Raw genomic sequence first — 13,734 nt, forward strand, 5'->3', positions numbered from 1 at the left:
TTTTCTCTCTGTCCTGCCATGTGCTGCAGGGGACAGAGCAGCAGTGGTTCCATTCCTTAGAGTCAGCAGGACACCCAGGACCCCACCCACACATCAGGTGAGTACCACATTCATTTAGAAGAGTCTGATAACCCAAACATTGTAAATTAGACCTCTTTTTCCATTATGGAAAGTTTTGGCTTTTTTTTTTTTTTTCTGTTTTCTTCAGTAAAACTATGGGTCAGAACCCACCACAGGAATTACTCCTTAGTTAGACTGTTTGTTGATAGTTAAAGGGACTCTAATCTTTTAGTAGTCCGTGTTTTAAAATTCTGAGGGGTGGGTGGAGAATTATAAGGGTCAAAGTTCAGGATTGGGGAAGATACATGAACAATAAGGACTTAATCTTTTAGGAAACTCTAAGGTAGAGAAAATTAGACCTAGTTGATTCAGGAGAAAACATTTGTGTGTCCTGCTGTTTTATGCCAGGATAACTGACAGTGAATATTAGCTACAGTTTGATTTTGGTGGAAAGAGTCTAGGCTTTGGAATAAGACAGTCATGAACATGAATCCCAGCTATGCCACTTACAAACTGTGATTTTTGGACTGGTTATAAAATATCATTGAGCCTCAATTGCCATATTTGTGAAGGAAGGCAATAATCTACAAGGATTTTTTTAGGACAAGATATTTTTCTCATGTAATTAGTGCTTTGTAGATGAAATCTCACATCATGGTTGTGTTTCTGCCAGTCTTGTTGCTGACCATATCAAAATGTTCTGTATATAAGGTAGCTGGCACCTAAAAATGGGTCTATAGACTTTGAATGTCCGTAATCACATCTTGTGCAAGATACATAATCAATTTCCTCATCCCTAAAGAAAGGATACTATTCATTTATTATGTTGAATTGTTAATATTTGACTGCTTTATTCATTTCATATGATTCATATCACTCAACCATTTACCTCAATTTCAACAAGGGTCAAATGAAATAGTATGAATGATTTAAAAAGTGCTTTGTAAAAATAAGGCTATTATTATTCTTACTGCAGGTTTCAAATCTACATTTAAAAGACAATGAAAACAGAGGACACTTCTACTTGTTCAATAAAAGTAAAACTTAACTCAAATCTTGCTAGTGTGTAAGAAATTTGAAGGGACGACAGGAGGTTGGGGAGCTTTCTGCTTGCTTTTCCCCTCCCACTGTTCGGAGGATCTTAAACTTATGGTCAGGTGCTGTCCCTAGAACGTACTCCTTTCTTTTTGTCCATACTTAAAAATCCCAATCCCATAATATGCAGAGTCCCTGGCACAGAATGTGTATCAACATGGTGAATGAATGAATGAAAGTAGGACCAACCCCGGGAAAGTCACCAGGGGCATATTTTTGTGCAAGTGATATCAGATGAAACTTAGCATCCAGGATGCAACCTTGAGTGGAAACTGAATTACCGAAGAGTGGTATTGAGTTTTATTTTATTTTCTTTATCTTCTTAATTGAGCTATAACCATAGATAGTTTCTGATAAAAGTTTATGCTACTAGAAGGAAAAAACCTTTCTCCTGTCAGCATCATAAATGCCTGAAAATTGGAGAAGCTACATGTTTATCGACCAGTGAAAGACTGATGCTGTTATCTTGAAATTCAGTAATGAGGGGGACTAAGGAGGCAGGGATAATTTAACATGATGAAATGTTTAGCATCTACTGGCAGAGGCAGTACATCCCCTTTGTTTCCTCCCTCTTGCCTTGTTTGGAACTGGAGCTGTTGCCTAGAGCCAGCAAAATTGCTTGATTTGTTTCCAGTTATTGTACTAACAATGGCTGTTCCCAGGTTTACACCTTTAAGATAAGACACCACCAGGTACTTGAGTGGCATTACTGTATATTCTGAGTCCTTTAGCCCTTCATGGAATTTTCATAGTGTTGTTTGAGAATTCCAGGTTTTTATTAAATAGTATATGCAAATGCATTAATTCCTTATCTCTGGATATAGTTTAGTACTCCTGAATTTTTAATGTATTTTTCAATTTCATAAATAATGTGAGATCCTCATTTTAAGTAATAATCATTAATGAAATAATGTCTGTAAATTAATTTTTTAAAGATTTATTTATTTATGCGTACAAGAGCTGGGGTACAGGCCAGAGGTGTGGGGGGGTGAGAGGATTCACAAGAGAGAGTGGGGAGCAGAACAGGAAGACTAACTGAGATACACTGCTGCGGGGAGCAGCGGGCGAGACAGGAGAGGTCTGCTGCGCCCTGTGGGTCAGCTCCCTGACCTGTAATTAATCAATAGTGAGACTGTCAGCATCATCATTTTTATAGAGATTTCATGGGCCTCCACCCATTTCTAACATGCTTTTAGGACTTGTAAATAATGGGAGCTTATTACCGCCAAGTTGGTTTGAGTGCCTGATGCATTGTTATACCAATTACTGAACAAGAGTGTTCCAAACAGGGAAATGCTTTATTAATGGGGAAATGGTACTGCCTGAGTGATGGCTGCCTAAGCTAAAATCCAGCCTCTGGAATGAAAAGGTCTGAGGTTGCTTTTTTTTAAAAATTCGAGTGGGTACGTGCTGGGGTTGGAATAGGGTACATATAGGGGTCGGAGAAAGGAATTCAACTATTTTGAGATAGTGCATAAATCAAAAAAAGTGTTTAAGGAACTAGGTATTTTGGCAGGGGCTCAGGTGGTTGTCTTAGTGACTCCAGAGTCGGATCATCCTGTTCATCCTTGCCACAGACGTTCCTGCACTGCTGCCTCCCGATCTTATCTCCTCATGCTGGAAACAGGCTCATGCAAGAGAAAGGTTTCCTTTCAGGGAGATTAGTTAGAGAGTGTTACTCCTTGATTCGTATGGTGGTTTATATCCAGTTAAGGCTAAAGGCTAAGTTGGCTAAGAGGTAGAGGAAATTTAGACAATGTTCTGAATAATTAGGCATTAGAATGCTATTGATGCTATGATTAATTTTTAAAGAGCACATGTATTCTTCATTGAGAAATTAAAAAATTTTCTTTAAGTTTTGTATTTAAACTGTTCTTTGTTGAGACAATAGATATTGCTGTTGAATAACAAGTGTTAACTATTGCTGTTTTGCAATCAGTCTTTTATTGTTTCCTGATGGTATTTTTATTATTAGAGATCGAAGTTCTCATTTGGATTTAATGCCTTAGGCATTTTCCATTAGTTAGGTATTTCAATTTGTATATGAGAAAATTTTGTCTTGTGGTTTTCTCCACAAACGTTGCATTGTGACTTTTTCTAAAATGATTTATTTAGTTGAAAACCTTTTTTTCCTTTATAATGATCCGTCAGATGAAAATGTTAGCACCATTTATTTCTTCCTGAGAGAGGAATTGCTTTTGCATTTGCTTTTTTTTTTTTTTTTTTAATATATTTGCTTTGCTTAGCCTTAGACTATCCTGTCATTTCATCTGGGATGAGGAGCCAAAAGTCTTTTTGCTCTAATTAATTCTACAAATAATATCGAATGTTTATCATGTGCCAGGCACTGCTTTACATATTAAGCCTCCAAAGAGAAATGAGAGAAGCGCTACTCTTCAGAAGCACCTAGTATATAGACACCAACAGGTAAAACTGCTAAATGTCATTCTGTTTCTGTGTGATATGTGCTACACAAGTGGCACGGGGTCGGGGAACACAGGGAGGGAAAGCTTGGCCAACTCCATCTGGAAGTTCAGGAAGAGTGTTAGAGAAATTGAATACATAACATTGGAAGGAAGTTAGAGAATATTAGCCTTGAGCTGAGTCTGGAAAGATGAATTAATTTGCCAGGAATAAAGGCTAAAGGACATTGTAGGGAAAAGGAACTGCAAAGATAAAGCCTGGTGCTTTTGGGAAATTGTGTTGTTCCATTTGGCTGGAGGACGCAGGATCTAAGCAAAAGCTAGAGAATGGTCTCAGATCTGTGCAAGTACATTTTCCTTGGTGGCTGATTGACTTTCTGTATTATGTAGTGGAAAAGAATTGTGGACAAAATGAACTGTTGAGTGGGGTTGATGGAATAGTTATGAAAGCATTTATGTGATGATAGAAAAATAATAATAATACATTAAATTAAAAAAGACTTTTCCTGAAAATCCCTAGAATCTGTTTATCGCTGGAAATAAAGTTGTTGAAAGAGACAGGAAGCAAACAAACGCTAATTGTTGATATTTCCACACTCTCCCACAGCCTGTCAGGAACAATGGTGGCCTGGGTGCTGTGGTTTCTCCCTTTACTCAGCAAATTCAGCCTGGCAGGTAGGTCAGCTTTAGCCTTTTATAGATCATGTGATTCTTATTGCCATCTTTGGACAAGAATTGTTGATTTTAGAGCAAAGGGACACCTGAACTATGGACACAAATGGATGGGCAACAGGGGATTTGTGAACTCTCTGGATTATTATGGGTGGGCATGTGTATGTTTTGTATGTGAAAATTGGTTGAGATGGGCCATCATATTTTTTAAAAAAAAATTTTTTGCACCACCTACCTCTTTGGTGTTTTTCCCCTTCCACCTCCCTCTTAATAAATCTCACTTTGGTGATCAATATATGCTAGTTTGTTGTTGGTGGGAATTTTATGGGGAATACACAATGACGTAAAAGATATAAATTAAAAAGTAAATAAATAAAATGCATTTGCATTAAAACTGAAAAAATCAGCTACTTTGTAATTGTTTTGCTTTATCGGTTCATCAACTTTGATTCCTTATTTTACTTATCTATGTGAAATTGTCCAATATCTGTATTCATCATTCTGACTTGCTTTGCTATACATGATTCCCCCAAGCTCCATCTGTTTTGCTGTAAATGGTAACATTGCATCTTCCTTATAGCTGGGTAGTATTCCATGTGTGACTATACCACATCTTCTTGATGTGGTTTCCATAGTTTACACTATTCAAATTTTTTGCTTCCTCTTGGTCAGTGTTGGTAAACTCTATTGTAAAATTTTCCATTTCTTTCTTAGCATTGAGTTGTTAGTAGTAATCACTTATGGTAATCACTTAGTAGTAATTACCATAGTAATTACTTAGTAATCACTTATGATCCTTTGTATATTTCTGTGTTATCTGCAGTGATTTCTCCTCCTTTCATTTATCAAAGTTTTCTCTTGTTAGAGACTTTGTTTACCTTCTTGAAGAACCTCTTCGTTTCATTGATCATTTAGTCTTTTTGATTTCTATTTCATTTATTTCTGCTGTAATTTTTATTATCTCCTTCCTTCTGTTAAATTTTTACCTTGTTCTTTTTCAAGAGGCTTTGGGTGTAATTTTATTTTTATTTATTTATTTATTTATTTTTAGAAGATTTATTTATTTATTTATACATACAAGCACTGGGTATAGTCAGAAGCATGGGAGAGTGAGAGAATTCACCAGAGCCAGAGTGGGGAGCAGAGCAGGCAGACTGATGAAGAATATACTGCTGAGGGGAGCAGCGGGCGGCAGGAGAGGTCTGCGCGCCATGTGGGACCCTCCTCCGGTGGCCGGGGAGCAGCCGGGGATGGAACCGGTGCTGCAGAGGCTGCGGGCAGCTTCGCAACCCAGCGCTGAACTGCTGCGCCACTGGGGAGGCCCTTTGGGTGTAATTTTAATTTGTGTATTTGGGATTTTTCTTGCCTCTTAATGTAAACCTGTATTGCAAATAACTTCTCTCTTAAAACTACTTTTATTGCATCCCATAAATTCTGATAGCTTGTACCTTCATTTTTATTAGTCTCCAGGTGTTTTTCAAATTCTGCTTTATTTTTTTTTTATAGAGGCATGTTTTTTATTTGTTTGTTTGTTTGTTTGTTTATACATGCACTGGGTACAGTCAGAATTCCCGGAGGGTGAGAGAATTCACCAGAGCCAGAGCGGGGAGCAGAGCAGGCAGAAGGACCGAAGTACACTGCTTAGGGGAGCAGCGGGCGGCAGGAGAGGTCTGCATGCCGTGTGGGACCCTCCTCTGGTGGCCGGGGAGCAGCCGGGGATCGAACCGGCGCTGCAGAGGCTGCGGGCAGCTTCGCAACCCAGCGCTCAACCGCTGTGCCACCGGGGAGGCCCCAAATTCTGCTTTAATTTTCTCTTTGGCCCAGGGGTGATTGAGCAGCATGTTATTTTATCTCCATGTGATTAAGGCTTTTCTAACTCTTAAAAGTAGTTTATTTCTAACTATGCCTTTGTGAGCAGAAAGATTTGCTTGGCATGATTTTATTCTTCATAAATTTATTGACAATTGATTTGTGTCTCAGCATGTGGTCATTTCTTGAGAATATTTTATCTGCTCTTAAGAATAATGCATATAGTTTTGGGGTGGAATGTTCTGTAGATGTCTATTAAGCCTATCTGATTACTTCAGTATTTAAGGCATTGTTTCCTTATTTATTCTCTCTCTTGTTCATCTGTCCATGGTTGTCAATGAAATATTAAAATCTCTTACAATCTCATGTTGTTTTCAATATTTCTCTTAATTTCTATTAGTGATTATATGTTTTGGTGTGCCACACTTGGTACATATTTACTTATAAGAGTTATATCTTGTTGTATTTAGGCACTTAACAATAATATAATGTCCATTTCTGTCTCTTATTACCTTTTTTTAAAAACTGGAAATCTACTTTATCTTACCTACGTATGGCTGTTCCTGGCTTAAAATTTGCTTGTAGGATTAAAATAAAATTTGTTTGTAGGATTATCTTCCAACCTTTAAGCCTGTGCTTATCTTTAGTAGTAAGACAGCAAAAAGTTGGACTTTGTTTTGTAAACTAGTCACTCTATCCATTTTAATTTTGGTGAATTCAAGCCATTTACATTAAGGTGATTATTGAAACGTATTTATTTACATCTTATTTTTTTCATTTTATCATGGTCTTTATTTTTGACACCTTCCTTTTATGTCTTGTTTGCATTTCATTTCCACTGTCTTATGTGTTACTTCTATCAGTTTTTGATTGAAGGTTATACTACGGTTTGTCTGTGATGGCCTATTCTTGTGACCCAGGGAGTGGTTTGATCTCAAACTTGTTCTAATGGTTTACATTTTTGCTCCTCTCCTCCACATTGTGTAATGTCAGTGTCTAGATGAGATTTGTTGTTTTATAATAGTCCCTTATTAGTCGCAGTTTCCACCAATCTATTGATGACTTTCAGTGAGGACTTCACTGTACAGGCTTAGGAAGGCTCTGTCTCCATTTCATGTAGCCTCTTTTGACCACCTCAGAAATAAGTTATTTCTCCCAGTTATTCTAGTTAAATTACTAATTATTTGCATCATGATTCTTATCTACTCTCACTGTCCCCTCAACTTGTCTTTTACCGTATTTTCTCTCTCTTTTCTTATCATATTTTACTTAAATCATCTCCTACATAACGGGCTCCGGTTTCCTTCTAGAATATCCTTCCATTGGTCTCTGTCCAGTTGTGCCCTTCTATTTCAAGACTTTCTTATAAAACACTAACTTTGCAACAGCACCAAAGTAATATGAACATAGAGGAGAAAAGGGATATTGAGAACATCTTATTTTTGAAAAAAGCTCTTCTTGCATGTGGAAACTTCTCTGGTAAACAAGAACAGTTTCACACCATTTCTTAGTAGAAATTTAAGGAGTATTTCCCCTTATTTCTTGAAATAGGGGAAACTGTTATTTCTAGAATTATAGGAATATAGGGTTTTGTTTTTGTTGTTTGAGTAGGTGGAGGAAGGATTGGGGAGGGACTGGCAAATCTAGTCTTCAATTTTTAGTTTCTGAAAAATAAAAATTTGATTTTTGAGTAATTTTAGAGTTACAGAAAAATTAAGATCACACAGATTTTCTGCATAGATTAGGAAACTCTTCCATATTTATCAGTGAACCAACACATCCAGCTTTTGAATAGCCTGTTTTTATCAAAATGTGCAATGCTGGAAATATTTGTCATGTACTGAAATTACTGTGTTTTCCCCCCCAGTTCTGCCAGCTAAGCCTGAGAACATTTCTTGCATCCTTTATCATAGGAAAAATTTGACTTGTAATTGGCATCCAGAGAAAGAAGCCAAGTATACATGGTACAATGTGAAGAGGACTTAGTAAGTATGAGAGCTATGTGCTGTGGGAGTATGGAAAGGAAACACAGACTTCTGGTTCAGTCATGATTCAGGTCATTTATAAAATGTCATTATGTATACCCAGTGGCTGGGATAATGTTTCTGCTACCTGCAGCCATGCTGACAGCATTTATAACTACAGAGGGAGGAGATGTGTACCCCATATGGAACCTCTTCTTAGGGCTGCCAAATTGGCTGAGAGTAGTCACCAGTTGAAAGCACAGTGAGATTTCTATGTATCTAATATATTCAACTATATTCCTCCTTCCAAAATGTGTTATAAAATTGCTCATTCTTCATAGATCTAGCTCTAGTAAGCAGGGTTGTGAACCTAGAACTGAGAGACAGATTTATCTCAGTCTGCCAGCAATTTGCTGTGTGATCCCCTGTCCAACAGTATTCCATCATGATAGTAATTCTTTAAGATTTCACTACTTCAGGCACCCCTTTTAATTTGATTGGAATAAAAATTACACTTTTATAATTATAACTCTAACCCAAAGCTAGATGTCTTAGTAAATCTGTGCAGGGACATTTTAAAAATAGTACATGAATCCCTTGTGTTGTCCTAGGAATGATGCCCATGATGGGAAGTACTGAAAGATGACCTTTGACCCTTTTCCATTTCAAAAAGGGAATCTATAGTTCTAAGTTTTTGTTTGTTTTTAAATACAAGATCTCATGTATATATTTATTCCCACTCTTTGGAAATTGGTAACTGGTATTGTAAGAGAGGTCCTCTTCATGTTTTAGAGCACAAGAAAGTGGAAAAAAAGGCAAACAATATTATTTGCAGTACTGATATACTAATGAATATGTCAGAGCGATGATATAAGACAAGGGTCAACAAATATTTTCTATAGAGCCAGATACTTACTACTTTAGACTTAAAAATCAGTGGACCTGATTTTTCCCCAAAGAACCTGTTTATAAACACTGAAATTTGAATTTCATATTATTATCACATGCTGTAAAATATACTTGCAATTTTTTTCTCCAACCATTTAACAATATAAAACCTGTTCTTAACCCTTGGGTTGTATAAGAACAGGTGGTGGGCTTTGACTTATGACTGTAGTTTGCTGACTACTACTTTAGAAAATAAGAATGACGAAGGTGAGTAATCCATGGTCCAAATGACTTCTCTTTTCCCAGTCTTCTTAGTTTTAGTCCCAGTCGTAAACAGGAAGTACCTGTAAAATGAAAATCTGGAAACTTCCATAGGATTACTCCTATTTTTGTGTTTTAAAGAATCATCCTTCTTTAAATTATCCTTCCACCATATCATTAAATATAGATAAATTAAAAACTCGTTTAAAATTCCATCTATGTGTCTATCATAATTTAATCAGCAAGTCCTCTTTTTTTTTCTTCTAAAGATAAGTTCTGAAGGTTAGAATCTGGAGTTCATGTCAATTTTTTAGGAAGAGGAAATACATTGTGAGTGTATCTTTTGGTAAGCTGACAGCATTGCAAGGAGGCCTCCATGGTTCTCCGGCAGGCAGGAAGCAGGTAACTAATCTCTTCTTGGAGGTGAAGAAAGAATTTGGAGAGAGGGTCACTAAATCCTGAACTGTATAGTTCTGAAGAGCAACCCAGAGTGAAATTAATGAATGTATGCTTAATATATTATATACAGCTATGTTTCAAACTGCTATACCAAACTCATGTTGAATCACTTTTTCTTTTAAAGCTCTTATGGGAAAAACAATGATAATTGTACAACTAATAATTCTAGAAGTGAAGATCATGTTTCATGCTCTTTTCATTCAAGAATAACACCACCAGATGTTTATACCATTCAAGTGGAAGCTCAAAATGCAGATGGTATGATTAAATCTAATACAACTAATTGGAGCTTGGAAACCATTCGTAAGTGTGGTTTGATATTTTTATAAATTCTTTCAATAAAAGATAACCCCCTCTTTTTTTTAAAGCAATATCTGTAAACTACAAAGTAGACTCAAAATCCAAGTATAGTGTAGGTATGTTTTATGGATATACAGAAGATTTGTTTTCTTATTGAAGAAGGAAAGAAGAGAATATGGCAGGAAGGGAAGACAGAAGGAACCACAAGTAGATAATAAAAAGGACAGAGAGGAGAGATTTTTCTGGTTCCTGATTTTCTGGTTCCCTGATTTTCCTTGCAGCTTATGCTTTGAGTTATACTCAAAGGAAGAAAGCATTTTACTCACTGAAAACATCATTGTGCATTTAGGAAAAGTAAAACTTGTTTTTAAAAACTCTCACTAATCATTTTACCTTTTAAATTATTTTTCAATAACTCATTTTTACCACTTAATTTTTTAATAAATGGTGAGATATAATTCATGTGCCATAAAGTTCACTTTTTTAAAAATGTGGATGACAGTTCAGTGATTTTTTTTATCATGTTCTCAAAGTTTTGAGAACAAGTTCCTCTCTAGATTGTGATTTACAAATATTTTCTCCCTTTCAATGGGGTTGTCTTTTCTGTATCTTGATGGTGTCATCTGAAACAGAAAATAAAATTTAATTTTGATGAATCCAATTTATTTGATTTTTTAAAATCCTCTCTACTGGATTTTAAATTTTAATTATAGTTTTCAGTCTCAGAATTTGTTTTGTTCCTTTTTATAATTCCTATATCTTTGCTGATGATATTCTAATTTTGTTCCTATTTTATTTCCTTGACTTCCCTTAGTTCTTTGTACAAGTTTTCTTTTAGCTCCTTGAACATAGTTAAGAAAATTGTTTAAAATTTTTTGTCTAGTAAATCTGATATCTAAACTTCCTCAAGGACAGTTTCTATCAATTTATTTTATTCTGTTGAATGGACCTTGTTTCTTCATGTACCTTATGATTTCTTTTCTTGTTGAAAACTGGGTTTTTGAAAAAGTAGTCACTTCTAGTCTTTGCAGACCAGCTCCTGTTGGATCTGTCCTTCCCAGATATCTGGGTTTGCTCTCAACCTAGGAATCAATCTCAGGTGGAAGCTTAAATTGTTTTTAGGTTTTTGCTAAGCAACTTGCTGTTGATAGAAACTATAATTGGTATAGTTTTTCTGAGAAAGCAAAACAGCACTGTATGGAAGCAGCCCTGTGAATGTTCATACCGTTTTACTTAATCATTCTATCCTAAGGGGATCCAAGGAAGCTCTCAGAGATTCAAACAAACATGCACTTATTTATTCACTTAACAAATATTCGATACCTGCTAATTGGCAGATATTAATTCTAGGCCCTGATCAAGATCCAACTTCTGTTCTCAGGTAGTTTCAAAATAAAAAATTGGAAGCACTATCAACATGCATCAGTAGAAAGTTTTTCCATTAAGTTTTATTCATCAATTCCATACAGTGCTGTTTTGCTTTCTCAGAAAAACTACACCAATTATAGTTTCTATCAACAGCAAGTTGCTTAGATATCTTTAAAGGAATCATGATTTGAATTTTTAATATTAGTGGGAATATGCTGATTGCCTAGTGTTACTAAAAAGGACAAAAGTTTTATTTAGCATAATATCAACTTTGTTTTACTTTTTAAAAATTTAGTCATCTCGATAAACTTTTGAAGTAGGTTTTTAAAAAAATTACCTCACACAGATAAGTCAAAGGCAGAACTAGAAACTTTTCTTTTATTTATATTAATTTTTTTCATTTTTCTGTTTTTAAAAGTTTTCATTGAGGTAAATCGGTTTACAATACTGCATAACATTTAGGGAAATATGTTCACATCACACTCATCACCATCCATTTTATTTTAAAAGTACACAGATTCTTACTAGAAAATGACCTGGAAGGAAATCAAAATGTTGATAATGGTTACCTAGTAATGGTTATCATAAATTTATGAATGATCTACAGTTTTTCTTTGCATTTTTTTCTTTATTTAAAAATATTGGAATGATCACCATTTACTTTCATAAGCAGAAAAATATACATATTTTTAAAGAGAGAGATTTGGAACTGGAAAGTTTACATTATGCAGGGAAAATGAGAGATGTTTTATACTGATATTAGACTTCCTTCATCCTGGGGTATCAAAAAAAGAGAGGCTTATTTATTTTTCAATTGGGGTGGATGTCATTAGCACATTCTGACAATTTTTACAAATATGAGAACCGAATGATCTTTATTTTCAGTGAAAACCGAACCACCTGAGATTTCCAGTGTGAACCCAGTTTTGGACATCAAAAGAATGGTTCAAATAAAATGGACAAGACCTATGGTTCCATATGTTTTAAAATACAGACTTCGATTCAGAACAGTAAATAGTACCCACTGGGTAAGTTATACCATTAAATTTGTATCAGAGGGCCCGAGGAAGATGATGACTTGTGTTAACCTAGAATCATCTTGTCCATTTTCTACAGTGAAGATAGATAATAGTGAGTGCTTTGCTCCAAGTTTCCCATTTTATATTCTGAGCAGAGAGGTAGTCATTTTAGATTTGGAGCAGGGGACATATTAAAGAGTGAGAAATTTACTTTTGCATCCCACCCTGGTTTGTGGCTCGCTGTCCTGGCTGCTAGAGATTCTATGGTTTGGCCATTTTCTTTTTTAAATTTTCTTAACTTCTATAAAAGTATTAGCATAACACATTTAGAAAAATGAACAAAGCATAAGTTGTGCACGTAACAAATTAAGTTGTGCTCATGTTGAAAACCACCAAAATAAAAGCTAGCATGCCAGTTAGAACCCCTGCTCTACCCTTTCCTGATGACAGTCCTCTCTTCATCTTAGAACCATTATTCCGATTTTCATGGTAATTACATCTTTATTTTTTGTTGTAGTTTTACTGTGTGAGTCTGTATCCCTGAACAACAGAGTCTGAGACATATAAATGGAATATGGACATTTTGTATTTTTTTGTCTTTGACCACTCCTCTCAACATTGTTCTTTTAAGTTTTAGTCATGTTTTAAAATGCTATAGATTATACATTTTCATTGATGTGTAGTTTTCACTGTATGAGCACAATGGAATCATGCATTTACCTGACTTTTCATAAGCTGCACACCTTTTCATGAGTTTATTGGCCATTCAGAGTGCTTTGTTTTAAAGCTTTGATGTAAGCGTGTGACACAATTTTTCTGTTGGATGATTCATATGATTTTTAAAATGACTTGTATAAGTTCCTTGTATATTCTTTTTCTGAGTCTTTGGTATGTGTGTTGCAAACACCTCTTGCTGTGTGATTTGCTTATTCATGAAAATAATAAATTTTAAAATTTGAGAAATAACTGCTAGTTCTGAAAAGATAAGAAATGGCTCGGGGATGAAAAGGAAAAATGGAAAGACAGCATATGGTCTCTCTTCCAGCTCAGGGTTTTCTCTGTCTTTCAGATGAATGTTGACTTCAAAGAAGAGTCCGGTGAAGTTGCAATGTATAACCTCACAGGACTGCAGGCTTTTACAGAATATGTTGTAGCTCTGCAATGTGTGGCAGAGAAGTCAATGTTCTGGAGTGACTGGAGCCAAGAGAAAATGGGAACAACGAAGGAAGAAGGTAAGTTGGGCCCTTGTATTTCTTTTCCTGTCTACTCTGATTGAGGGTGACCTGGGTCTAGCCTTTGTGGATTTTGTCAGTGGCAAGGAATCATGGAGAATCTGCACATTCCCTCTTTGTTTTATGCAGTGATATTGTAATGACCCTGCCTGATGGAAAGCTGGGGCGTTTGTGATAGAGCAAC

At 35.7% G+C, this 13,734-nt stretch overlaps 1 protein-coding gene across 1 annotated transcript in view; it reads left to right on the forward strand.

Moving 5' to 3' along the window:
- Positions 1–4,198: 4,198 nt before the first annotated feature.
- Positions 4,199–13,734, forward strand: part of IL31RA (interleukin 31 receptor A) — a gene marked incomplete at both ends in the record, with an annotated part of 38,146 nt that continues 28,610 nt past the window's right edge. The window contains 5 exon segments of the mRNA XM_084232917.1: positions 4,199–4,253; positions 7,927–8,044; positions 9,756–9,934; positions 12,185–12,327; positions 13,388–13,550. Coding sequence (XP_084089043.1) covers positions 4,199–4,253; positions 7,927–8,044; positions 9,756–9,934; positions 12,185–12,327; positions 13,388–13,550 — 658 coding nt within the window.

The sequence above is a fragment of the Talpa europaea genome (assembly GCF_964194135.1).
Source record: "Talpa europaea genome assembly, chromosome: 5".
Classification (NCBI taxonomy): Eukaryota; Metazoa; Chordata; class Mammalia; order Eulipotyphla; family Talpidae; genus Talpa; species Talpa europaea.